The sequence below is a fragment of the Carassius carassius genome, chromosome 41 (genome assembly GCF_963082965.1).
Source record: "Carassius carassius chromosome 41, fCarCar2.1, whole genome shotgun sequence".
In the NCBI taxonomy this organism is placed as follows: domain Eukaryota; kingdom Metazoa; phylum Chordata; class Actinopteri; order Cypriniformes; family Cyprinidae; genus Carassius; species Carassius carassius.
In genome coordinates this window covers 15,692,239-15,717,443 of record NC_081795.1, presented here as the reverse complement: position 1 = coordinate 15,717,443, position 25,205 = coordinate 15,692,239, and the positions used below count along the sequence as shown (strand labels likewise).

At 36.9% G+C, this 25,205-nt stretch overlaps 2 protein-coding genes and 1 pseudogene across 4 annotated transcripts; 2 read left to right on the top strand and 1 right to left on the bottom strand.

The window, feature by feature from the left end:
- The window catches only part of LOC132123108 (S-adenosyl-L-methionine-dependent tRNA 4-demethylwyosine synthase TYW1-like), a 68,044-nt pseudogene extending 64,867 nt beyond the window's left edge, over positions 1-3,177 (bottom strand).
- A 1,912-nt stretch (positions 3,178-5,089) lies between these two features.
- On the top strand, positions 5,090-12,208 carry LOC132122857 (lysophospholipase D GDPD1-like). Its single transcript, XM_059533343.1, has 10 exons — positions 5,090-5,560; positions 6,036-6,078; positions 6,327-6,462; positions 6,596-6,641; positions 7,167-7,288; positions 7,399-7,488; positions 7,586-7,719; positions 9,939-9,998; positions 10,210-10,261; positions 10,441-12,208. Exons 1-10 carry the CDS (start codon positions 5,425-5,427, stop codon positions 10,567-10,569), a joined length of 948 nt encoding a protein of 315 aa, XP_059389326.1. The 5' UTR covers positions 5,090-5,424; the 3' UTR covers positions 10,570-12,208.
- Positions 12,209-12,888: 680 nt separating this feature from the next.
- On the top strand, positions 12,889-24,499 carry LOC132122856 (protein yippee-like 2). 3 transcript variants are annotated; one of them, XM_059533341.1, is made up of 5 exons: positions 12,889-13,050; positions 21,140-21,369; positions 21,616-21,659; positions 22,126-22,234; positions 23,720-24,499. In XM_059533341.1, exons 2-5 carry the CDS (start codon positions 21,253-21,255, stop codon positions 23,807-23,809), a joined length of 360 nt encoding a protein of 119 aa, XP_059389324.1. In that variant the 5' UTR covers positions 12,889-13,050; positions 21,140-21,252; the 3' UTR covers positions 23,810-24,499. The 3 variants fall into 3 exon arrangements, with proteins under 3 accessions (XP_059389324.1, XP_059389323.1, XP_059389322.1); XM_059533340.1 differs by lacking the exons at positions 12,889-13,050; positions 23,720-24,499 and adding exons at positions 13,149-13,360; positions 22,308-23,618 and having other exon boundaries at positions 22,126-22,274; XM_059533339.1 differs by lacking the exon at positions 12,889-13,050 and adding an exon at positions 13,165-13,360.
- The last annotated feature ends 706 nt before the right edge of the window (positions 24,500-25,205 follow it).

Sequence of the window (25,205 nt, the reverse complement as noted above, 5' to 3'; positions counted from 1 at the left end):
ATAATAAACGTTGCTTGAGCATCAAATCAGCATATTAGAATGATTTTTGAAGGATCATGTGACACTGAAGACTTTCAGCTTTGTATCAAAGGAATAAATTACATTTTAAAGTATACTGAAATAGAAAGGTTATTTCAAACTGTAAAAATATTTCTGTTTTAATCAAATAAATGCAGAACTAGTGAGCACAAAACATTTCTTTCAAAAACATCCCTATTATTCCAGTCTTTTGATCAGCAATGTATACAAACCTTTCCTGTTCCTGTCTGTGATCCATAGAACACTTTGACCCCAGAAACATGAATGACTTTTTCTGTTTCAGCTGAAAGCTCCTGCTTTCTTGCAGATTTATAAAGCCAAGGGCTTACAGGGTTGACCGTATTTTTCTATAAAGGAAATTTCAATCTTATAAGTAGGTTGTGTGTTTATCATTTATTAGCAACCAAGAAAAAAAAAAAAAAAATACTTTAAATAGCAGAGAGGCTTTAAGAGTAAACATGCTTAATTACCTTTTTGAAAAGCATGTTCACAGTAAAGCAGACTCCTATGAGAACAGCAGCAGCAGTCTACACATACTGTATAACCTGTTCTGCCACACAGTCAGCAGGTAGCTCTCAGTGAAATCCCACACATCATTCAAAGCACCTGTAAAGACGAGGGAATAAAGTTTGCACACTTGACTTGTCGGGAACAATGTAAACAAACAATAAGCGACGTCATTTATTGATGAGATAGACAATCGCTATAGAACAATACTGTCTCACAACTTAGAGAGCTGCCTAGAAAGAAGGTTTACTATTACAACAGCGTTTAAACACTGGAGAGGTATGGCGTTATTTTTGTGCCTCAATCCTGAGCGAGTAATTGTACGTTTTGAGCACAGAGAACTATATTTTGCAAGCACATTACATTATATTATTAACAGAAATTAACAATCGCAAAAAGAACAATTCACTTGAGCAAAGAAAAAACTATTCCATGCTCAATAAATGTATTTGCTTGTTTGCTATTATCCATATTAACGTGCAGTAATAACCCATCTCACGCAGTTTACTCAGGTGCTCTCTCACAAACTTATTCTCTGCGCTCCTGTCAAGTCCCTCTCTCTCTCTCTCTCTCTCTCTCTCTCTCTCTCTCTCTTAATTCTGTGCGCGCTCAACTCTTGACACACGCTCGCTCAACTTACAACAGCGTTACAAGTGTGCCACAAAATCAACCAATCTGAAAATTAAAGGTAATTTGTGATTGGCTGTTGGTCTCCAATCAAATCACTAGTAGAACCAAAGCCCTATTATTTCCTATTTAAAATTAAATAACGAGAAATGGAAAAATGTTTGGCTCGATATCTCATTTTGTCGTTTGGGGTTTACAAATCAGTTTATGGCTTCAATATTTCATGCGCACTTGTGGGCGGCGCTGAAACGCTGCTTTCATCTGATTGGTCGAATCGCTCCGCCTTCAGTATGTCTTTTCATTCTTTCGGCAGAATAAGAGTCGATACCAGTGCAGCACTGTAATGTCTGAAGCCACCACTAACTGTTAATTAGAATAATATTTGAAACAGATGTGGCTGGGCACATAATTCATGCTGCTGAGGCCTGCAAGTAACCCCTTGAAATTATTTCTAGGTTGTAGTATTGTATGAATATTGTCCCACTGTAAATACAGTGCAAATAGTTCTGTCTCCTTGGATAAAAGTGAAGGGGAAATCAAAATCAATAATAGACTGAACAGTTCCATGATAATATGTCTGTAACATTTATTACTATCGTCTTTTAAGTCTAAAGGCACGGGTATGTGTGTGTGACATTAATAAATTATTGTGAAAATTAATATATAGTTAAATTTATTAAATAAATTAGTAATATTAGTTTTATTACATAATAAATTGAATGATGTTTCTCTTCTTAGTATTCTTTGTTGGGCTTGAGAAAGCCAATATATATTTAAACATTATTATTATTTATTATAAGAGTAATTGACACCGACTAGAACTTTAATGTTTCACCAAATTTTGCTGAGATCTTCAGACTCGTCTGACTCGTTGCTGTATAACTGGTCAGGCTTAACTTCCCAAAAAATCCTAGTGACTTTAGTTATCTGAGCAATGAAGGCCTTAAAACTTAATGTCCACTAGAGGGGGCGACAGGATTTCTGTTTACAATAGTTTAAGTGAAAAATATATACATGAATTTCATGTGTACTGCCATGAATATGCCATATCGGTGTACAAGAATAACCTTCACACTTCAAGCTGTACAACTACTTAAAACTTCCCAATCTGGCTTTTTCAGCCTACCTCCAAATTTATTTTAAGATATAGTTTATTCACACTGGTTTATCATTTAATGTTTGTCCATCTGGAACTTTTATTTTTCATGAGCTGTATATTTTAAGATGTACTAGGTGTTAATAAATCACATGCAACGAATGTAAAGAGCTTTGACATTTTTTTTTTTTTAATCGTTATTGAATTCTAAATAGGAAATGAAATGATCAAAACGTACACGGACCAGACGGGCTTTGGTTCTACTAGTGATTTGATTGGAGACCAACAGCCAATCACAATTGACCTTTACTTTTCAGATTGGTTGATTTTGTGGCACACTAAATCTCTTGAGCGAGCGTGTGTCAAGAGTTGAGCGCGCACAGAATTAAGAGTTGAGCGCGCACAGAATTAAGAGAGAGAGGGAGGGGGGGGGGGACTTGACTGGAGTGCAGAGAATAAGTTTGTGAGAGAGCACCTGAGTAAACTGTGTGAGACGGGTTATTACTGCACGTTAATATGGATAATAGCAAACAAGCAAATACATTTATTGAGCACGGAATCGTTTTTTCTTTGCTCAAGCGAATATTTTTTTTTTTTTTTTTTTTTTGCGATTGTTAATTACTCGCTCAGGAGGATTGAGGCACAAAAATAACGCCATAGAGAGGCGCCTGGGTTTTCCAAGAACGCTGTCTAGGTAGGATGCTCACTAGGTTTTGAAACACAGCATAACCGAGAAAGTACGATATGCATGTGCATGTACAAAATGAGTGCATGTGCAATTAAAGCACAGCCGTAATGTTAAACGATGATCTATGATTAGCAGTTTTAATTTAACTCCGTTCTGCTGTTCACTTATCAGCTATGCATTGCAATATTGTCCTACCTGACATCTCTGACATCCCTGACATCTCTACCTGACATCTCTCCTACCTGACATCTCTGCGCCGTCAGCAAACACGATAACATCGCTAAAAACAACATCTTCTGCAATCTATCAAACAGAAACAACTGTTTATAAAATTATAACAGTAGTCTGCCGAGGATCTAACTTCATATGTCGCAAATAAATAACAGGCTAACTTTATGATTGCATGTCGAAGGCCGCCGCCATATTGTACAGGAATGCTGGGGAAATGAGTTCATGTTAGCTCCTTGAACTCTCCACGTGAGAATTCACTGCTTGAATTATTAGCCATAATAATAAGTTTATTATTTCTTTAAATCGATATACACATAATTTCACATAAATCAATGCAGTCTTCTTATTCAAGTTTAGAAATTACACTTAAATACATTTAATAACAACTTTAATACAGATTGTTCAACATCCCACTTTGTACTTCTTTACTAAACACAAAATGCATTCTGAATGTTTTCTGAAAGACAATAAACACATTCAGTATATATTGTTTTGTAAGACATATATTACATATATATAATATATATATAAAATTAAATTGTAAACACAAAACCTTTCTACCAGTGGTGCAAGAGAACTCCAGATATATTCTCTGCAGACAAGGCTTTATGGAGATATTTTTATCATATTTTGAAAAATATTTGTGTGCGTGCGTGCGTGCGTGCGTGCGTGTGTGTGTGTGTGTGTGTGTGTGCATTTAATAAAGTTACAAATCTACTGTATTCACGGTAACAAGCATAATGTCTTATGAAAAATAATGTATCCCTTTGGAGATATTTTTATCATGTTTTAAATTGTGTGTTGTGTACATAAAGTTACAAATCTACTGTAAACTACTGTTAAATATGACTTAAAGAAGTCTATTATGCTCATCAAGGCTGCATTTATTTGATGAAAATACAGAAAAAAATACAGTAATCTTGCAAAGTGTTATTACAATATAAAAGAATGGTTTCTATTTTAATATCCTTTAAAATGTAATTTATTTCTGTGATGCAAAGCTGAATTTCAATCAGACATTACTATAAAGTGTCACATGATTCTTAAGAAATCATTCTAATATGCTGATTTATTATTAGAATTATCAATGTTGGCAACAGTTGTGCTGCCAAATGTTTTTTTTTTTTTTTTTTTTTTTTTTTTTGGGAAACTGCAATACTTTTTTCAGGATTCCTTGATGAATAAAAACAGCATTTATTCAAATTGTAAATCTTTTTTAACAATATAAATCTTTGCTCACTTCTTATCAATTTAACACATACCCATTGAATGTTGAAAAAAGTATCACAGGTTCCAAAATGTTGATCATGTTGATCCTGAAAATTCAACTTTGCATCACATGAATTAAATTTGAATGTATATTAAAATAGATTTTTTTTTTCATTAAATAAATGCAGCCTTGATGAGCATAAGAAACTTCTGTAAAAAAGATATTAAAAATCATTCTGATCCTAACTTTTGAACAGTAGTATATATATATTTATATATATATATATATATATATATATATGTGTGTGTGTGTGTGTGTGTGTGTGTGTGTGTGTGTGTGTGTTTGTGTGTGTGTGCATTAGTTTAGAAATGTTTAACAATTTCTGACAATTTTGGTGTTTTATATATTTAAAGCTACAGAAAAAAAAGAAGATTAAACATTTTTATATATTTTTTGTTTTTATTTAAAAGGCATAGTTCATACTGATAAGCAGAATTTCCATTTTTGGATGAACTATCCCTTTAATCACCTTATTTCACTGACCATTTGTTGTCAAATTAATTTGTTTAAAGCGGAATGGATATGACATGAAGGAATTCAGATATTTAATATTTGTCCGTGAGCATCCTCTTGCGTTCAGTCGCGTCATCAGACGCATGTAACGCGCATGCGCGCATGCGTCGTTCCTGCGACTGTAGTTTTATTATTGACACGAGCAATATGTAAACTGCGCAGAGGGGTGGCCTGTCAAGTAGCGTTGGACTGCAAGCCCATGGGTGGGTTTACCGATAAATGCATGACGAGACATTTAAAGGAGGATCTAATCAGACCGACACGGTATGTTCTTTGGTTTAAAGCTTGGCTCGGCTGTCTTCTGAGCGCTGTTACAGTGCGGCAGCGGCGGATGGCCAGCGGTGCTGATGATACCGGCCGGTGTGTTGACTTCTGAAAAGACACAGTAGTGGCCTGTCACATCGCTTTTCAATGAGTTGTAGTTAAATAAGTGGCTTTACAGTAAACGTAAAAATGAGCGTCGCGGTTTATGTTATATCCACGGTTACCGGATATGTGCTCTCCTCGGCATTACTGCTCAAGTATCCGTCTCTGCTGCACCGGCGAAAGAGAGAAGCCTTCCGGAGCAAACACATCTCACACCGCGGCGGTGAGTGACCACGCGCTACATCAGCTCTACAGCAGCCCGAGGCTTCTCTCACTGTTTCTCCTTGTAGTCCAATAGAAACCTTGTGAGCTGTAATGTACTAAATGCTGACTAGGTAGGAAGCTCACTAGGTTTTGAGACTCAGGCGATGAATGTCTCTTACAGGGTTACATTCATAAGATTGCTGACTGAAGCCTGAAGTCATCCACTTAGAACATTTTTGTCTTTTATGAAATGAAAAGCCTGTTTAATTTTCTTTAGGTCATATTTCATAATCCTTTCACGTTGTTGGTTCAGAGGGTTCATCATTGACTTTATTGAGTGTGGACTGTGAACCCAGAATACTGTAGAAGCTACATACAGTCTTTAACATAAACACCACCTGAAGTAGTTAGTTGACTGACAAAAGTAAATACCAAGCATTGCTATAAAATGCATTTTGTCCTGGTTCTTATTATTGTTTTTTCTTCATCTCCAGGAGCTGGTGAGAACTTGGAGAACACAATGGCAGCCTTCAGGCAGTGAGTTTCTAAATGGGCCGCTGTTTATTGCTTGGATTTGCATTGATGAGTGTGAATGTGCTTAACCTAACATGATTGCTTAACTTTGTATGCGTGATCTTGACGAATTCAGAAGCATCTGAAAGTGTGTCTCTTAATGCAAGTGACATCATCAGTCATACATTTTACGAGCATCTGGATGATAATGATCACGACTTATGGACAGATGCTTCCTTAACTCATCTGTTGTACATTCTCTTCTTCCTCAGTGCTGTTCAGCTAGGCACTGACATGTTGGAGCTGGACTGTCATTTGACCAAGGATGAGCAGGTGGTGGTGTTGCATGATTCAAACCTGAAGCGGTCGACTGGAATTAACGCGTACATTTCTGATGTGGCTTACGCTGTGAGTGGAGAAACTCCAGACATCCTGTATTCACAATCGCAGTCCATATGTTTCAAGCCTTGACTAATTTGAAGAAGCGCTAAAACTCTTACGTCTGTATGTAGCCTAAGTGTTTGTGTGTTTGTCTTCTTAGGATCTTCCACCTTACCTTTGTAAACTTGGGGTGACTTTCACACGGGGTGAGTGTACAGTCCAGGTAATGTTCAACGAATCTAATTTAAGATATAATCAAGAAAAAAATGGCTTTGCTTATAAATTGCTAGTAAGTTTGATGAATAATAACAAGGAAATAACAAATTTAATTAATCATTACATTTTATGTAGAAATACTGAAATAGTATTGTCTTACATTCAATCATTTTTCTTAATTTGTTTATTTTCTTTTCTTTTTTTATAGTGTAATTGAATCATGAAAACAAAGTTGTAGTATTTGGAAACCATTTTTTATTTTAAATAAGTTGCCATAATGTAAATTAAATAAGAAAAAACTGTTTCTGAGCTCTATAATCAAATGAAAGTAAATTGTTAACACTGATCATGTGAACAGAAGTGCATGCACTTCTATAGTGAAATTAATTTTCTCAACTTTTCAGTTCATCTTTTCACACGTGTTTTTTCAGCCACTGTATATGTTTCAAATATATTTTGTATATATTTAATGGTCACTAAGACATGTATGTCCAACTATTCCTGATGTGTTTCAGAGTGCTACTGTGAAGGAGGAGATGATAAACGCATGCCTCTGCTAAGAGACGTGTTTGAATCCTTCCCAAACACCCCTGTAAACATCGACATCAAGGTCAACAATGACACTCTCATCAAGAAGGTTTGTGAGGCCCATTCATTTCCTCGAATCCTCTGTCTGTGCTAAAATGAACCAGGTTGGTGAGACGAGTTCAACAGACGCAAAATAGAGTTTTTCCTTTTTCCTGTCAGGTGTCCGAGCTGGTTGTCCAGTACAACAGGGAGCATCTGACCGTCTGGGGAAACTCCAGAAACGAAATCGTTAAGAAATGTTACAAAGAGGTGATACGCTGGTTATTAGTAAACAACATACTTGAACAATTAATTGCCAAAAGTATGCAAAATGTCCATTTCTGAAGTTTTTCTGTTTGTTTTGTAGAATCCACAAATCCCAATCTTGTTCAGTTTGCCCAGAGTGCTGCTGTTGCTCGGTCTTTTCTACACAGGACTCCTGCCCTTCGTCCCGCTTAAGGAACAGTTCCTGGAGATTCCCATGCCTTCAATCATTTCCAAGTGAGGAACATATGTGACCCTGGACCACAAAACCAGTCATAAGGGTCCTTTTTTCAAAATTGAGATTAATACATCATCTGAAAGCTGAATAAATAAGCTTTCTACTGATGTATGGTTTGTTAGGATAGATTAATATTGCAACCGAGATCAGGGCCAGATTAACACTTTGTTGTACCCTGGGCAACAATATTCAAGGGCCCCATCATCACGACCCCGGGATCACCATAATATGGTCATATACAGAATATATTACTGTAATATACAGTAAATATACTCAATACTTCAAATTCTAACTGTCATTAGGTGTATTTTGATTTACAAATATTTAAATGCTCATAGAACTACAAATGCACTACTATGTCCCCTATCAAAGACATTCACTCACATATAATGCTATGAAAACAAAACACATCAGCATCTGTATAATCTGGTAAAATTGACCCACTACATTGAGAGGGAGGGAAATATCCTCCATTTTCACAAAAATGAATAAATAAGCAACCACTTTCAAACCATTGTTTATTTAACAACATTTATTCCCAATATAAATGTATTGAATTGATAGAGCTATAACAGAAGACCACAGACAACACATCAAGAAACATTTTGGTCCTCAGCTCATTTTAAGCAGAAATCACCCTGACAGGGTGACCCTGTCTCCTCAGAATTCAACAAGGCAATCAAGTTATTAGTCCAACACAAACAATTTGAAATCTGCCAGTTATCCCTCCACAACAATATACAGCATTTTAATAAAGCTGACACCTCAAGGAAAAAATAAATAAATAAAATGCAGTATCACTATTATCTGCTCATAAACATTTTTATCCTAAGCTCATTTTAACTTGTTTTAAAATAGAACAACAACATATCACAGCACAATTAACCAGTTAAACATTGTAGTGCTACATAAACATTTAGAAATCTGTCAATTTCTCTGAAGAAGACAAGACAGAAATAAATGCTACATAATCTGGTAAAACACACAATTTTAGTCCTAAATAATGAGGAAGTGCATGTTTGAATTTGAAATGCCTTCATTTGGCAAACACATCTTACAATGGCTTTTTTCTGGACTTTGACTGTGCAAACTGGTGTATAACATCTTCCAAATCAAGGCCACTAACAAGTTCATGTCCAATAGCTAAAATAGAAAGATAAAAATAAATACTTCAAAACCTGGCAAAACACACAATTTTAATCCTAAATAATTAGGGAGTGCATGTTTGCTTTCATTTGGCATCTTGAAGAAAAGTCCTGGCTAGCTGAGTTGTCCTCGTCGTTGACGGAAGCTGACTTAACAGAACTGTCGGCAACATTAACAGGAGTGAAGAAATGACCTATTTTAGGTATATACTTAAAATTTTCTGCGTTTCTGATGTCCTTTTCCTTTTTTAATTTCCGCTTCGCGCTCCCAATTAGCTTCTCCATGTCAGATTTTTATCTGTTGTAGCAACGCCTGACGTAACCCGCTCGGCGTAACATTTGACACACCTCATGCAGACTGACCAATGAGGAGAGGGTCTTAACTTGAGGCCCTCTCTTCATTGGTCATCCCGCATGAGACTGACTCTCAACCGCTCTCAACTCACGTTCAAAGTCATAGGCAGCGCAGCGTTTCTCTGTGCAGCGCAAAAGCCCGTGTTGACAGTTTGTTTAATATAAAGCGGGAGATTACCAGATACAGTATTTTGCTCGTGGGTCTTGGGCAATTGCCCAGTTGCCCTTATGGTTAATCCGGCCCTGACCGAGATACAAATATTTGAAATTCTGGAATCTGAGGGTGCAAAAAAATCTAAATATTGAGGAAATCGCCTTTAAGGTTTTCCAAATGAATTCTTAGCAATGCATATTACAAATCCAAAATTAAGTTTTAATATATTTACTGAAGGAAATTTACAAAATATCTTCATGGAACACAATCATTACTTAATATCCCAATTATTTTTGGCATTAAAGAAAAATTTATCATTTTGACCCATACAATGTATTTGTGGCTATTGCTACAAATATACCCCAGCGTCACATATGCATTTTAGTCACGTATACATACTTCTATATATTTTCTTCTTCCAGTATTTAAAAAAAAACACAAATTTGATTTGGTCCTTCGTAGATTCAGGCTCAGCAGATGAACTTTGTATGCTCACAGAACTAGACATTCTCTCTAAAGATTTAGTTGGAAATCTAAAAAGTGATAAAGATTTCGTCTCTTGCAGACTTAAAGATCCTGAGCGTCATAAACGAAGTCAGCGTTTCATAACATGGCTAGCAGACACGTAAGTTTATGTGCAATCTGGCCTCAATAAACCTTTTACCCAAATATTTACTTAACATGCTTTAAGTGTTTCTTATGGGACAGTAGTTAACTGCCTTCTTTAAGCGTTTTTGCACATTCTGGCCTTATTGATGGAAGTAATTACAAGCATTAGAAGGCTTAAACTTAGCCCATGTTATTCTAATACTTACTAGAGTCGGATGTGTTTTCAGGCTCCTCATGAGAAAAGCATTATTCGATCATCTGACAAGCAGAGGAATACAAGTGAGTACTCCAAATGAGATTTAGGTCATACGACACATGCTCTTGATGGGTAAGTGTTGCTTTGAGTGCTATGATGTGCATGAGCAGATGGCAGGAGCTTTGAATGGAATTTCCCTCTTGACTGGAATGTCATCATGGAACTTTTCCACTGGTCTTTGTTTTTTCCTTTCTAACCGCAGGTGTATGTCTGGGTGCTGAACGACGAGGAGGACTTCAAACGTGCCTTTGACCTTGGGGCTTCAGGGATAATGACAGACTTTCCCACCAAGCTAAAAGAGTTCATGGAGAAAAACAACTACACTAAATAAGACTTGGCAGCCAAAGTAAACGATCAATTAGATATCCTGCTGATATTTGGCCTTTAAATGGGCCTTTGAATTACCCAGCATTCTTCGATGTTTATGGTTATGAGTGTAGGTGTGGCAGCTATCAGTTCTGCATTTATCAGCATCAGAGCCGTTTTAGAGCGTACAGGATGTCTTGAAATCCTTCTGTAGCTTCAAGTTCATAGCAATACACATGAGCCATAAAAAGCTGAGGTTATGATAAAATATCAATCATGTAGGGGTGATGTCATGATCGTCATGACATTTCTGTGACTTTTACTCTACAGGCACTTTCATTGTTTCATTGACTTGCAGTTGATTGGTTTATTACAGTGCATCTGTTTCTGCAATTATAACACTGAACTTACTAAAGAGTTAATTGTCTAAATGACTAGACAGAAGCTACATAAGTTTTTCCAAGACACTAAAAATAAAATTTAGTTTCAGGGGGGTGTACCGTGGAATTGTTGAGAGACCAATAGTAAGAAGATATTAGAGATTTTTACATTTATTGTCATGTGTATATTTTGTTTTTGCACATTTGTTTCTTTGTCAATTTTATGACGAGTTGTGGCTTAAAAGATGCCGAACTACTGCTTGAACTTTTAAGTGTAGTTTAATACATGACCAGTCAGAATTTTGACACACCAACTCAACTATGTCAACATAACATCTTTATAATATTACAGTAATCAAGACTATAAAATAAAACACCAGTGGAAGTATGGTGGTTATGTACCATTAAAAAACATGTTATACAAGTGAAAACTTTTATAACATGAATTGCATGTTATACCTATTGCATTGTAAGGTATGCAATGAAATTGCATTTCATTTCTTACAATGCAACCTATTTGTAATTGAAAGAAATGGGTTTTAAATTGCTTTAAAACCTATTTATGCTTTTCCTTTAATATCCACTCCAACTCATCCATATATAAAAATCAAATACATAGAGGTAAAATTAGAGAACAAAATTATGCATAGGGGAAATTTTTATTTGTCTTTAATACCAATTTCATGTATTCAAGCAATAGCCTTATAGGTCAAAAGGTTTTGTTATCATGAAAAACAATGTCAGTCAAGTGTGTCCAAGCTTTTGACTGGTTGTGTATATTATACACTGATGAGTGAAGTCGTGGTGGAGTGTAACTGGGTCACAAACAAGTGTAGCATGTAGTGGTCATGTGACATTTGATTGTTCTTTTGCAATAACAGGAAAAGATTTTAACTTAAAAATGTTGGTGGTTTGCTGTATTGAAAGGGAAAGGTGAACAGAAACATTTTCTCACTTTTTTAAGGATTTCCTATGAAAAACAGAAGGCATTCAAAATTGGCATGACATTAACTCGCTCCTGAATAGAGGTGATCTTAAGACTTTGGATAACCAAGCATGAGTGGAGTTTAAATGTTTCCCACCTTTTGTGAAGTGTATATGGATACAGTAACTTTGGGCTGTGTTTAGTTTTGTCTAAACTGTGTTTAGTTTAAATGTAAATGATAGTCCTGTTATTCAAAGATGAGTTATTATAGATAGAAGAGATTTGCTATCAGCAGCACAGTTCTGTTTATATTTGTGAATATACATGCCATTAAATCTATTTTATAAATTCATTTAAACAGACTTATGTTTTACCTTTGTGTTTCTATGGGCTATCAAACCAATTAAAAAACCTCCATAAAACTCTTTTGGGCCTGTGGACTTTTACGATATCTCTTCAAGCACACGTTCCAAATTCCCATAGTTTAAAACTTTAACAGTGGACACAAATTTGTTACTTTAAAAATTAACCCCTTGTACATGAAAGTGACCCTAACTGGAGCAGTTTTGGCCAGAAGGGGGCGCTCTAGGATAACCAAAACTTGGTCTGTTTTTGAACGTATATCATTTTACACATATACGTAATATAACATAATATAAATAATGCATTGAACATGAAATCTTCTTTAATCTTACATTTAATTCCTCGAAATCGATTATACACGCCCGCTTGCTGTTTGCTAATGAGTTTAGTACTTCAAGCTTAAAATGAATAATATTTACATAGTTGTATTTAGTAGGACCTTAAAACAATTTAATCACCGAATGGACATAATGAAAGTAGCTTGTACCTTCAACCCCCAAATAAAATAAATACAGAACTAAATACTGAGTTTTGCCTAAACTCAGCTCTGCAGGTTAAATGATGATTGGTTGTTTTTTGCACGCCCTGACCGATCGACGTAGTGTTGCTGTGCGTTTGCCCCTCAGTGATTGGTGGAAACAGCTGTCATTCGTGCTGTAGGTGATGTACAGTGAGATCGTGCCCAGACAAAACTTGGTTTACATGCGCCACTTCCACACTGGCCGCGAGAGAAACGGGGTCGTAATGCACGCGCAAAGTTGACCGTGAATCCTGCTTGACTGTCACGGAAGAGGAGCACTTGCTATTATCTCACAACCTCGATTTCTTCTTTCCAAAGGTAAGCGCTAGACATTTTAACGAGTGGTCAAATATGAAAGTTTGCTGAAGTCATCTGCTTTGTGTAAAGATGTGAACTGCTGTTTACAGTGAGCTGTGTGAGCGCGTCAGGTCATGATGTCAGTGTTGCGTTAGATCTGTGCTGGAGATGCTGGATGGTGTGATGTGCCGCAGGTCCGCAGTGGTACTGCTCATGATGATGCGTGTTTATCTCACACCTCCGCTGTCACTTCCACCAGCAGCATCAGCATCACTGCAGCAGTGGAGCATTTCTGACAGTGATCTCCTTAATCGCTCTGTTTGCATGACATGTAAGTGTTATCAGTCATAAATGAAGACATTTCTGCATTTAGACCGGCATTAGTGCGCACTTTATCCAGTCTGCGTCATGTCTGAGATCTCCGCGAGATAAACATCGCACTATTTGTTTTGATTAGAGACCTAATAATGCCATATCGCATTCATAATGCCATATTCTGTAAAATAGTTAACATTCAATATTTAGAATATGTTGTGTAGTATTCAATATTTAGAATATAAATAAAATAATTTGAGAATATGTAATAAAATGTTATACAATATTCAGCATAAGATGTATAATTAAATAGAACTGAATACTGAAAACGTTTTACATTTATGTAAACATTTTAAAATAAAATTTCAAGAATGTTCAGTATAACCAGAATTGAATATTTGATGCAATATCAGAACCAAAATATTTGATATTTAGAATTTTTTGATTGAATGTAATCTAATTATGTAATACAACTGAATACAATTCTATGCATGAATTTTAGATATGTAGAACATTTTATAAATCTAATTTCAATAGAATATTCAGTATAAACAGAATTGAATATTTGAAAGAGTAGCATAACCAAAAAAAAACATATTTATAATCTTTTAATTGAATGTTCTTAAAGGATTAAAGGATATTTAATAGAATATTTCATATAACTGACCCACGTCACTATAACATTACACTTCATGACCAGACATATTTTGGCACTTTTTATGGACTTTTTGGCTATAAAGGACTTATATTTTATTGGCTGTGTTTCAAAACCTAGTAAGATCCCTAACTAGACAACACTGATGGGATTGAATTCATAGTACTTGATGACAGTTATACTGCAGCATTGACCATAGGTTCAGTTATTTTGTGTGTGTGTGTGTGTGTGTGTTGATTTGCTGAAGTATGCTGTAATAAACTAAAAAAAAAAATTCATTTTAAATGCTGTTTATGGTTCTGTTCTCAGGGGTCAAATTTGAAAGCATGCTTGCATTCAAAATTGGCATGAAAAAAGCATGCACATACTGTCTGCTGTCAGTACATGAGGTTTAGTACAGCACAGCACTCAATCAGTCAGTTATTACATAAAACAATAAGAAGAATTGATTGCTGTTTTATATTCAACTAACTCTTACACCATTGAATTCAGAGAGCTTTTTAAGTAATTTCTGAAATGCTGTCAAATTCAATCCGGTCTGCAGAGATTACATTTTTTAATAGTATTTCCTGCATGGCCTTAAGCTACTGTACTATACTGTGACACTCCGTGCATAATAAACTTGCATTTATGAATGCAAATACAAGCCCTCAGAAATGAATAATCACAAAAAGCAGAACATTTTATTTTTCATTCAGGAAAAAATAAGGACTGTTTAATCATTGTGATATGATGTAACATCGTATTACACCATTTTCCAAAATCAGTTAATGCATCACAAAAAAAGATGCTGGAGGCTGGACAGCCAGTAAAGGATGGGATGCCACACGAGGACACACATTTTCCCATCTTCTATAACTACTGTTATCCCCATCAGCGCTGTTTCGGGTTATATAAGGAAGGTCCTTATGTTGCACAGACCTTGAAGTGATGATTGCTACAGCCCTCTGTAACAACAAATGCATCAGAGCACTTAGCAGGAGAAACTAAGAGGCTAATTAACAAAATTAAAGGTACTGTTTAATTTTTTTATTGGGACTAGTTTAATAGTGCTTTGGCCATTTTGTTAAGACCATCTAAATATGCCTACTTCCATACTATATAGTATGTGAAAAGAGTGAAATGAGTTTGTCCATATTCATTCAGAGTTTTCGAAAAACAGTAGGCGAAAAGTATTATGCATTCAATGTCCACTTTACTATCCCATGAGGCTACAGGAGAGGAGTTGTGAATAGTAGCTGGTAGGTCATGTGACAAGAGATGACATTGCGGATAATGTTTATCTGGATTTCATTCATACTATATAGAATGTGTTTTGTTTTAAAAAGTTTTGAACCAAATGTATTTATTTATGTTCTTAGTAGTGTTTTTTTTTACTATGTTGAGAATTGCAAGACCTCAAAAACACCCAGAACAGCTTAGAAAATCCTATTGAATCTTTTGCCCTCATATTGGTTTAAATAACAGTTTTAAACCTTTATGACTTTCTTTATTCTGTGGAAGTGATTTAACTTCAAAATATCTTCTTTAATGCTCCACAGAATATATAAAGTCATACAGGTTTCTAAAAACGTGAGGAGGAATAAATGATGACAGCATTTCCACTTTGGTATGAACTTTACCTATACACTTGAAAAAAATGACTATAAAGCATCTTATAAGATGTGTGGCTTTCCATCTAGCTTGTGTCCAGCTCTGTGATCTGTAGCACAGTTTATGTGTTGCTTCAGTGGTCTGTATTTGAACTGGTTGAGCCCGAAGCTTCATCAGCATTCACGGATCAGAGCTCATCTGATGTGTTTTTGTGACTCTCTCCCTTCACCTTTATCGATCCGCCTGTTTTGGCAATTACAAAACCTGGATTCTATTTACAGCTGCGTGAATAAAATGAGTGAAAGTGATGTGAGATGTAGCCAAGGTTGGTGTCTCATGCTTGGAATTTGTGCTCTGCATGTATCCCATCCAACTGCACACACACAGCAGTGAGTAGTGAACACACACGCACACGCACACACACACATACACATACACACACACCCGGAGTAGTCACTACCTGATTCACTTTTGCTGTAATTTATTGATGTTTTCATACAAAATAGCTTACATTTCAGTTTAAATATAATATTGAGACAGAAACCAGTATGAACTTTGAACAAGTTAAAGCCACTTAGTCTCTCCCAAAGCTTCTGTGAGAGAAAGAGAAATCCATTATCTCATCTATTATGTAGTAATCATACCATTGTCACCAAATGCATCATTTGGTTTGCAGCAAACTGTAAGAGAACACCACGGGGTCCTGAGCAAACTCGCGGAGTCCTAAAATACCAAAACAGGTCAGGGTGTGGAACTGGGGCGAGACCGGGTCACCAGAATGTTAGATGGTTTATTTGTGGATGGTTTATTTGCAGTATGTGTGTGTTTGCCCCAGCCGACGGTTGTGTGTTTGTGTGGGAAAGTGCTTCGATCTGTCAGTAGACTCTTTATTGACCAACCCCACGCTTTGGCGGGGAAACAATGGACAGAACATAAGAGCTGATTTTTGCTCTGGACTCTTAAGACAGGCTCACCCCTGCCTCAACAAAGCCATCTGACTGAAGGAGTAACATAACAATAAAGCAAACACACTTGCTGACCGCTGGACATTCTTAAAGGTGAAGTGTGCAATATCTGCACGATGGAAAGAGGGTTTGATCATGCAGAAACGCCCACCATGAAGTTGGGGTGTGGTGGGTGGTTGTCAGGGCATTGGCCCACGCTTAAAGAGCCTACACCAAAATATCTAAATATCTATATTAAACATCATTCTATATCTATATCTCTTTTATTAAAAATGTCATCAAAAGTTAACATTAGATTTTATTTCAGCATTTAAGGTTTACAGTAAAGTTCATAGAAAGTTGAATGTTTCCAGTTTGCTCTTAACAATCCTAGGTTTTGCAAAATTTTAAAATCCTTGATAGCCCTTCGGGCAGGCACTTTTTAGCAAGTTAGGCAAATTTAACTAGCCCATATAAAAATAAAACATCAAGGAAGGTATGTTATTTCACTATTTACATTCCTTTCTTTTTTTTTAGTGTACAGTATGTAAGGCTTTTTATGACCCTTTTTAAGACCTGCACTAATAAAACTAATACTATATGAGTGGGGTAGGGCCATGTCTATGGCACGGGTTTTCAAACTTTTTTTTTCAGACAAACCCCTTTGTCCTAAATTATTTACTTTAAGTACCCACTGAGAAGTAAATTTCAATAATTTAATGGAACATTTGCATGTTTTCATAAATTTAAAAACATTTTTTGCTGAATTATTTAACATAGCTGTTGTTATTAGAGTTTAGCATGAAAACAGTGGAAAATTTCATATCACTATTATAGTGACCAAAATGTTCACAGTTATCAGTATAATCACAGAATTGTTCAAATGTGTTGGAAATCTTCAAAAAGTAATTAAAGGTCCCGTTCTTCGTGATCCCATGTTTTAAACTTTAGTTAGTGAGTAATGGTGTTGTTAGAGTATAAATAATATCTGTAAAATTCTAAAGCTTAAAGGTGCCATGTGCAAAAATTGAGGTAAAAATATCCAAAAAATGACCTACACGCATCAAAAGAATGAGAAGAAATAAGGGCGATGATGTCATTAAAAAAAAAATTTCAAGTTATAGTGCTGCAGAGATATCAAACTTAATTAGCATTAGCATTACTAGCCCCGGCCCGACAGGTGTCGTAATACCAGTTTCGGCCATGGGAGGCGGTATGCGGGCAACATAACCACCAGCCAACCTGCAATACACGAATAACTCGCACGGCTTGTGGGAGTACTTATACCTGATGTCAATCATGTGGAAAGTACAGCCCACTACTTCATTTCAGTTCAGGGAAGAGAGCGGAAGGATGACTTAAGCCCTTGGCAAGAGACCACCACCCGCTTCAGGGAAACAACCGCGCTCGGAATCACAAATCAAATCCGATAAGAAAAGGAGCCGAACCAGAGTAAACATCGGCACTGCTTTCAATCGCTGGAGACAACTGATGGACCTGAAAGAAATGAGGTTCGACACCGAACTTGCAACATTTCTTTTGGATTGGTAAGTTAGATGCTGTTAGTATTTCGCTAGAAGTTTGTTTTATATGTTTGTGTATTTTTTTTCGGGAAGTTATAACAGAAATGTATCGAAGGCTGTTCTATAAACGTGCTAATGTTAGCGATGGCTAACCGTAGCTGCGTTTGATAATTAGCTAGCTATAACTTACCCATTTTTTTTTATATCATAAGTAACCTGCTCTGTCTAGTCTGTTGGTCTCCGTGTCCTCTTTGCTTCGTGGTTTTTCTGTACGTGAGAAAATTGATGTGTGGCGTGAAAGCGTGTGAAAAGAGTCAATTGCGTGTGTCCCACGGTGAATGCTTGAGAGTTGGCAGCTCTGGTTACGTTGGTTGGCGCTAGCTTGGTAAACATCAGCTGTCTGATGTTGACCAATGATGTTGACAGAATGCTGTCTGTCAAATTAATTTAATTCCAATAATGTGTATATACAACTCAATGTAATATTAACAAATCGAATATGAACATATTCACTGGTAAAGGTGAAGGGGAGTAGCTTGAAGATGTCATGTTTCAAAATCACTTGACATCACCCAATGTTCCTCTGGAGGCAAAACGTCCTCTTATAGCAGCGGTTCTCAATTCCAGTCCTCGCGCCCCACTGCTCTGCATATTTTGCACGTTTCTCTTTGTTAACACACCTGATTCAGATAATCAGCTCGTTAGAAATGAACTCCGTGCATGAACTGTTTTTCAATTGTTCATTGCTCCCTACTCTCTGAGCCGGGAAAATCTGTTGAAGTTTAACTCACATCGAAACATTCATTCACTGATTTGTGCTGTGCAGCGTCTTTAAACATGGACAACTGTGACATCATATACCTCTGTAAATCAATACAATTTAAATTCACGTCTTGCACACTTCAATGCACTTTGATTGGAACATATAGTTACGTTCGCTTCGAACTGGAATCATGGCTGAATATCCTGTGATGTCCACTTCGCAGGGCACTTATGTTCGAATAGAACAAATGTCTGAAGCGCTAAGAGAAACGTTCAGAATGTGCAGAGCAGTGGGGCGCGAGGACTGCAATTGAGAACCGCTGTCTTATAGGCTTCGGCTATGGCTGTAGGGTTGTTGTGAAGGTAGGGGCAGAGCATAGAGACTATGCCGTTGCTCGTTTGTTACTCTAGAGTAGACCAATTCACTTTATTGAGGCATACTGCTCCCATCTGGTATGGAATGTGGAGTATGACTTGATTTTTTTGCCAGATATGACAGATGGCACCTTTAAAGTTCAATGCCAAGCGAGATATTTTATTTAACAGAATTCGGACTAGATCCCTCTAGTTCCTGCAGTAATGACGTCACTAAAACAGTTTTTTGACTAACCTCCACCCACATGAATACACAAAAAGGGGTGTGGTCTTGTTGCGCTCTGGCGGAGAAGAGGAACAGTTGCGTTTGTGTTTGTCGGCATGTCGTCGAAGCGCTGTTATTTTCATCTCGGAGTCCAATAACCTTTGTTTGGCCTTCCCAGGGATGCTGTACTTAGAGATCAATGGTCACAATTTATGTTTAACTCGGTTCCCGAAAATTATAATCCACATGTAAAACTATGTGCAGCACATTTTGCTGAGGACAGCGAGCTTCCTCAATCTCAATCAGTTTAATGCTGGATTCGCACAAAGATTATTCTTGAAAGATGGAGCAGTTCCCTCTTTGTCTGGAGAAGGCGTTGTTTATGGACCACAACCGGTAAGTGTATTTTATTATTTAAGTTGGTGCGTTTAACAGTTTCTGTAACTTATTACACAGAGGGCAATGCTGTTTAGCTTTGTTAAGTACATGGTAGCGCATCTCGTAAAGGCGTTCTTTGATTAGAAGTACATCTCTAGCATGTGCGTTCAGATCAGCATTGCCAGGTTTTCAAAACAAATCCTGCCCACTTCCTTCTCAAAACTACTCCAAAACTAGCCCAATCGCGTTTCCAGGAGGGCAGCGTGCACTAAGCTGCTGTCGAATCACAACACAGGAACCGCTGGCACAATCAGAACTCCTTACGTATTTCTGAAGGAGGGACTTCATAGAACAAGGAAGTCATCAGCCTGTTTTTATGACAGTGAAAACAGCGGTATACAGATTGGTGAATTGTGTGAAAAATACTGTGTTTTTCTACACGCGAAACATGAACACATGTTATATTGCACACTGTAAACACAATCAAAGCTTCAAAAAAAGCACGAAAAAAGGGACCTTTAAAACAGTGAAATCGTTTCATCAAGTTTTATTTCGAAAACCTATGCATTTTAAACAAATAAAAAATATAAGTTGTATGGGTGACTTACAACATAAGTTATCTACAAACATGCTACATGTTCAAATAAAGTTTTGACAAAAAAGTTAAAGTTAAGTAACTTTAAGAAAAGGATGATTCAAATTGCTAAATTATATGCATTTTAACTGCTCTATAACTTTTTTTACATAGGCTTCCTAGTTATCTGAAGTAAATTATACTTAATAATTATATTTCAAATAGCCCAAGCAAAACTAAAAAAACTAATACAAATACAAATAATATATGGTAACATATATCATTGATTCATTTATTTGATAAAAATATTACTGACAAAATTATTAATATTTATATTTAGCTACATGTTTCCATATGAGCAATCAATCAATAACTACACTGATTTAAATCTTGGTGGTTGTAGCTGTATCTACTTGATTTTCTTAAAGAAACCAGACTCATTTGTTAGGTAATAATTTGGACTACAATGGCTTCACCTTCTTATAAGATTATTTCTTTTTGGAATTGTATGATTCACTCTGTAAATTCATTGGTATTATAGATTCTTAAATAAAAATAGGTTCTTGGTTCCTAATCTTACCAAATTACTAAGTTATAGCGATAGTAATATAACCTTGTTCAACAGATAGTCTCGTCCCAAACTCAAACTGGTTGACTCAGAGGTCGCTCAAACAAACAGTGCAATGCATCAGATGTGATACTCACCCCAGGACATCATGTGTGTCTGTGTGTGTGTGTGTGTGTGTGTGTGTGTGTGTGTGTGTGTGTGTGTGTGTGTGTGTGCAGGTGTATACCTCCCACCCCGTCCCACCACGGCCCTCACCTGTGTGTTGCGGTGCTTCCCTTGTGAGCCGACCTGGGCCGGCAGCCCGTTCTTGCACCGCCCGCCGACCCGGCCCATGGTCACCATGACGCGCTCCAAAACTTTCCAGGCGTACCTGCCCAGCTGCCACCGCACCTACAGCTGCATCCACTGCAGAGCACACCTCGCCAACCACGACGAGCTCATCTCCAAGGTAATAAATGAGCCCAAAATTAACGACCTGACAGCATGTGCAGGAACAGGACACGTACAAACATGCTTGTTAAGCACATGAAGCTCACAGATTAGAAGATCAACACGTGCTGTTTAATGTCACATCAGTTCTGCCCGGATGAAAAGCTGCTCTTTAGTACAGTACAGATACTGTAATTTCAGATTAACATTTGAATGTGACATTAAATGCAACTCTCTAAGGAATGCATTTTTTTTCTTCTTTTAGTCCTTTCAAGGAAGTCAAGGCAGAGCATATCTGTTCAACTCGGTGTAAGTTGTTTTTATACAGGTGTTTGTTTGTGCATTTCTGGTATTCGAAGGAGTTTGATATGGAAGTGGTATGTTACACACACTACTATTCAAAATTTTGGGGTTGTGTTTTGGAAAGAAGTCTCTTATGTTCACCAAAGCTGCATTTATCTGATTTAAAATACAGAGAAAATGGCACATTGTGAAATATTTTAAAAAGAACTGTTCTTTATTTGAATATATTTTAAAATGTAATTTATTCCTTAGATGGCAAAGCTGCATCATTACTCCAGTCTTCAGTGCCACGTGAGCCTACAGAAATCATTCTAATATTTTGTGGCAATGTAAGTCTTAATCAATTTAACGGAATAAAAGTATTAATTTCCTCCTGACCCCAAGCTTTTGAATCTTAGTGTATAAACTTTGTTCATGTCTACTGTGCTTCCACAACCTAATACCTAATTGTAGCTTCCTTTGGTTTTGTCAGGGTGAACGTAGGATGTGGTCCTGCAGAGGAGAGGGTTCTGCTCACGGGCCTTCATGCAGTGGCAGACATCTACTGCGAAAACTGCAAAACCACCCTGGGGTGGAAATATGTAAGGAAACACTCACAACACATGGAAAGTTCAAGTACATGTAGATAAAAGTGACGTCACATCATAACCCAAGTCATTTACATAAAGTAGTCTTAAAGGTACAGTAGCAAAAACAAACACTTTGAGAAAATAGCACCATGGCTTTGCGAGTTAAAGCTTGCTCATAAAGGCTTGTCTAAGCAGGACATATTCCTTGCATGGCATCCATTATTAATCAGCAGCTGTGCCGCATGCCAATAGTTTTTTTTTGGTACTAGTGGATTTCCGGTTGCCCTTGACATGGATTCTTGACCGATGCAAACACCAATAAGCACACAAACAAGTATACGTTCCCATAGTGGCCTGGTTATTTATAAGCACATCAGATATTTATGTCAGTATGAATGCAGACGTTTCAGAGTAGCAGAGAAGTTTGACCCAGTGCCCTTCTCCAGAAATCTGATGAGTGCTCCCTGCTGCCTGCATCCATCAGCCATAAAAAGAAAAGGCAAAAGGGGTGATAAATGCATTAGTGAAACTTGTTTGTCCTATCTATTAATTGATTCGAAAATACACTAAAATGCAATTTCTAAAAACATGACTTGAATACACTGCTTCTATGCATGTTGTAGCGGCAGCCAGTAACCGCTAAGAGACTGAGTAGAGGGAGTAAATGATGACGCGTTTCCACTGCAAATCCTGGTGATTTATTGTAACATTGAGTAACAGTAAAGTAAACAAAACAAAACAATTAAATGAAATGAAATTAAATGAAAACGGTCAACAGAAAGTTAGCGTCCCAGCTACCCCTTCCTACCTCCTAACTACACGCAAACTAACAGGTAATATGCACCTGTGTCAAGTGACATCACAAATTGAAAGTGAATTTCAAAATAAAAGACATCAATCCAAACCTGGCACCTACACATGTTTTTTTCTTATTTAAAATTTTTATATTTTGGTGAAGGGGAATAATATCATAGATGTCAGAGATAAAACTGTCCTGATATAAAAAAATTAAGAAAAAAAGGTAACTCTTTAAGTTGAGGTTCCATTTGTTAACATAAGTTAACTACATTAGTTAACATAAATAAACTTCTAAGGAATTTATTAATTGTAGTTCATGTTGATTTCAACATTTACTCATTCTGTACTTAATTAAAATCAAAAATCATATCTATTCATGTTATTTAATGGACCTGAGCTAACATGAACTAACAATATTAACTAGTATTAACAAAGATTAATAAATATTGCAATAAATATATTGCTCATGGTTAATGTTATATAATACACTTAAATATAATTAACAAATAGAACCTTATTGTAAAGTGTTACCAAATAACATATATAACACCTTTAGACATACTTGACATAATTTTATGTTTTATGATAAGGCAAGGCAAGTTCATGGACCGTCTCTTACTGATCTACAAATGATGACAAGTTTCACATCCAAGTTTGTCCTTCAGTCAATATGGTTTCTCGCTTTCCTCCTGCCCCCAGGAACATGCCTTTGAGAGCAGTCAGAAGTACAAGGAAGGCAAGTTCATTATCGAGCTCGCCCACATGATCAAGGACAACGGCTGGGACTGAGCGGGCGTCCTGGAGAGAGCAGTGGGTGGATGGTGAATGTGTGGGTGAATGACTCACTTTGGTTCGCCATTACCATCTTAAACCCTCTTCTACCCTCCAGCTCCTGCTGACACACACACCCTTAGCCGTAACGAAACCAGGAGAGCGGGCCGCCCCGGGGGGCTTTGTGTGTCTGGAGGAGAGTGTGTGCATGTGTGTGTGTGTGTCCGCTCCAGCACATGGGAGCACACTGAGATACATGAATGCATACACAAGGTGTACAGACATACGTATGTTAAAACAACAGCATATCGCATGTCACGCTCATCTCAGCCTGATGGTTTATACTACAAGCGGCTCTATTCATACTTGTATATGACATACGGCAGGGCTCAGAGGGAGCATTGTGCTTGGCAGGATCTAGGTCACGAGTTTGCTGAGCTGATGGGGCTTTCTCCACTTTGTGTCAGTGAGAAACTACCAGGCTGACTTTCCAAATTCAGATTTGTGCCAGAGAGGAGGACTGGCATGGAGAAATCTCTGAATGGAGCTCTGACGGACCAACAAACAGGGCTTGAAGGAATAGTTTATCCAAAAATCCAAATTTCTTTCAAAATGGGGATGAGTTTGTTTCTTCATCGGAACAGATTTGGATAAATTTAGCATTACGTCACTTGCTCCCCAATGTATCTTCTGGGTGCCGTCAGAGTGAGAGTCCCAACAGCTGATAAAAACATCAACAAGTGATGTGATGTGATGCTCAATTTCTCCAAATCTGTTTTGATTAAAAAACAAACTCATTTAGATTTTGAGTAATTTTTCAGCAAATTTTCATTTGTGGATTATATGAGAATTATTCCTTTAAAGTGCTCCTATTATGCCATTTTTACAGTTCCTAATATTGTTTTGGGAGTCTCCTACAATAGGATTACATGGTCAAAAAACCCTTTGAATTTTCTCTAAATTTGCATTTAATATCACCTCATTTTCCAGCGATTCTCAAACGATTCGTTCAGTTCAAAGATTCAGACTCTCTAAACCCCTCTTTACCATGAGCCTGCTCTGCTCTGATTGGTCAGATGGCCTAGTCTGTTGTGATTGGTATACCGCGTACAGCGCGTGTTGTAAACGATACATCTGTTTCAGTAGTTCTGTATTTTGAACAGTCTATAGAAAATGTAAACATCTATTATTTATAATACTTACAGGTGGGTTGTGATTCGGTGGAGCAGCTGGTCCAAATAAACCAGATACTGATCCATCTTTCAACAGCAAGCGTTTTGTGAATCCATCGTTGAACTCCCTGAAATTAAAATTAAGAATTAGAATTAGGCGTGCATTATGCATGTAGACTTCACGGAAGTGGGATTCAAATTACTAATGACTCGTTTCAGCTATACAGAGCCGATTCTTTGTT

Excerpts from the sequence above, each read along its gene's own strand:
- LOC132122857 (XM_059533343.1), top strand. The coding sequence starts at position 5,425 with ATGAGCGTCGCGGTTTATGTTATATCCACGGTTACCGGATATGTGCTC. Across the intron at positions 6,079-6,326 it reads ACAATGGCAGCCTTCAGGCA|TGCTGTTCAGCTAGGCACTG; the intron begins GTGAGTTTCTAA and ends CTTCTTCCTCAG. Across the intron at positions 9,999-10,209 it reads ATAACATGGCTAGCAGACAC|GCTCCTCATGAGAAAAGCAT; the intron begins GTAAGTTTATGT and ends ATGTGTTTTCAG.
- LOC132122856 (XM_059533339.1), top strand. The coding sequence starts at position 13,198 with ATGCTGGATGGTGTGATGTGCCGCAGGTCCGCAGTGGTACTGCTCATG. Across the intron at positions 13,361-21,139 it reads TCGCTCTGTTTGCATGACAT|GTGTATACCTCCCACCCCGT; the intron begins GTAAGTGTTATC and ends GTGTGTGTGCAG. Across the intron at positions 22,235-23,719 it reads CCACCCTGGGGTGGAAATAT|GAACATGCCTTTGAGAGCAG; the intron begins GTAAGGAAACAC and ends TCCTGCCCCCAG.